Below are 1,920 nucleotides of genomic sequence, written 5' to 3'. Positions count from 1 at the left end.
ATCCAGTAAGGCATTAAAATGCCTTAGACCTACTTTGAAAGGTTAATACTGCAAAACTAGCACAAAAACCATGCAAATGGGAAGGCGCAAACACCAGCGTGTGATCAATAAAACCCCTTCCACGTCATTGGGTTAAGCGATAGCTATGCTATAACGGGGACAAAGGGAAGCAGAGCTCTCTCTATACAGTCCCCTTAAGCCTCATAGTCCAGAGAGCCGCTGTGAGATGAACCGGCCGGGCCAACCAACGCACGGCACTACAACAACCCTCCACAGAACCACGTGCGTCGTCTAGTCTACTTCCTCATACTTGTCACGTGGTCACTTCCACGCCATAGACTCTGAGCCCCGCCCTCGTTCGCTGTTGGTAGAGGCTTAGCGAGTCACGTGCTCTTACCAGAAGCTTCTGATTGGCTGAGGTTTTCACCCCCCCGGCACTGTGAGGCCTTTGGACACCGGCTTGCAGAGAACTCTGGTGACCGAGCCAGCGACGACGAGACATGCCCGCCAGGAACCCTCACAAAGCTGCCTGTCCGTGCCCCGCCACTCATGGCGATAACACCGGGGGCCGGATGGAGTCAGAGGCAGGAGAGAACACCGAGGACGTGGATATCATTAAATCTCCCAGTGACCCAAAGAAATACCGGTGAGTGCTTTAGCGGGGGTTACCCCTGTGTGTCTGATGTCACTGCCCAATCCCTCCCCCTTGTCTCTGACGTCACTTAATGGTGACCTCTCGACTTCACCAGTTTATTTCTGCCTCACCTTTGTCCTCACATTCTGACATCATTGCCTCATATGTTCCCTGGGTCTCTGACGTAATTTCCTCATGTATCTACTCCCCTCTGACATCACTGCTACTTACCTATTCTCTCACAACACATATTGTAAAGCACAAACTGTTGGCGTTATATGAATCCTGTATAATAATAAATAATCACTGCCTGATGTCTGCTCACTGTACTCTGACGTCATTGCATGAAGAATCCCAATATCTTTAATGGTGCCCAGTCACACCTGAGCATTGTGTCCCCCGTAGCTTGAAAAAGTGCAAAATTGCACACTTTTAGCCATATAGACGTCAATGGCAGCGTCTGAAAATATATATAATGTGTACTTCTCATGCAGTCATGTGCCTCACGACTATCCATATAGCAACTAGCATTCCATTGCAAAAACAAACTGTCCGGGCCTGAAAAATGGGTGAGAAAATGTCAGAGTTGCATGAAAATGTGAATAGATTTGAGTGAACCTTTTGGGGAAAAGAAAACTTGTCAGACATCTTATCCCTTCCTACTGTATCCAAAGACATCTTTCCATACATAGACTTCACTGCAGCGTGGTCAGAGATTGTCACAGGGAGATCACAAGTATATATGTCTGTCCTCACCCTCTGACATCATTCTTCTGATTCCACTCTATACCTTCCATCACACTTCACCTCTCATCGATGTCATCGTCCCATTGCTGCCGGGTTATATCCTCTCCATCTGATCCCAGAGACACTGACCCCTGTGTGTCCTCTCTGGTGATTGTAGTCAGAGCAATACTGGGGGTGACATTGCTGACCTCCTCCTAAAATATTACTTCAGTGTGTGCAGATTACAAAGTCAAACCGTGATCCACGCATCTTCATTCCAGGTCTGATCAGCCTGACAGCCAGGCATCTTGTATTGTCAGACAGATCAGAAATGGCAGATTCTGTATACTGTCTCTGCCCCCCTTTCTCTCTCTCTCTGCCCCCCTTTCTCTCTCTCTCTGCCCCCCTTTCTCTCTCTCTCTGCCCCCCTTTCTCTCTCTCTCTCTCTGCCCCCCTTTCTCTCTCTCTCTCTGCCCCCCTTTCTCTCTCTCTCTCTCTCCCTTTCTCTCTCTCTCTCCCTCCCTTTCTCTCTCTCTCGGCCTCCCTTTCTCTCTCTCTCG

The 1,920-nt window shown here is 48.9% G+C and overlaps 1 protein-coding gene across 1 annotated transcript in view; it reads left to right on the top strand.

The window, feature by feature from the left end:
* Positions 1–365: 365 nt before the first annotated feature.
* Positions 366–1,920, top strand: part of NRDC (nardilysin convertase) — a 48,700-nt gene continuing 47,145 nt past the window's right edge. The window contains exon 1 of the mRNA XM_018552502.1: positions 366–646. Within this exon, the coding sequence (XP_018408004.1) occupies positions 501–646 (146 nt within the window). The 5' untranslated portion in view covers positions 366–500. The remainder of the gene's footprint in view (positions 647–1,920) is intronic.

The sequence above is a fragment of the Nanorana parkeri genome, unplaced genomic scaffold (assembly GCF_000935625.1).
Source record: "Nanorana parkeri isolate BGI_ZX_2015 unplaced genomic scaffold, ASM93562v1 scaffold89, whole genome shotgun sequence".
Taxonomy (NCBI): domain Eukaryota; kingdom Metazoa; phylum Chordata; class Amphibia; order Anura; family Dicroglossidae; genus Nanorana; species Nanorana parkeri.
Note: the sequence above shows the minus strand (reverse complement) of the source record. Positions and strands in the feature narration are given on the sequence as shown.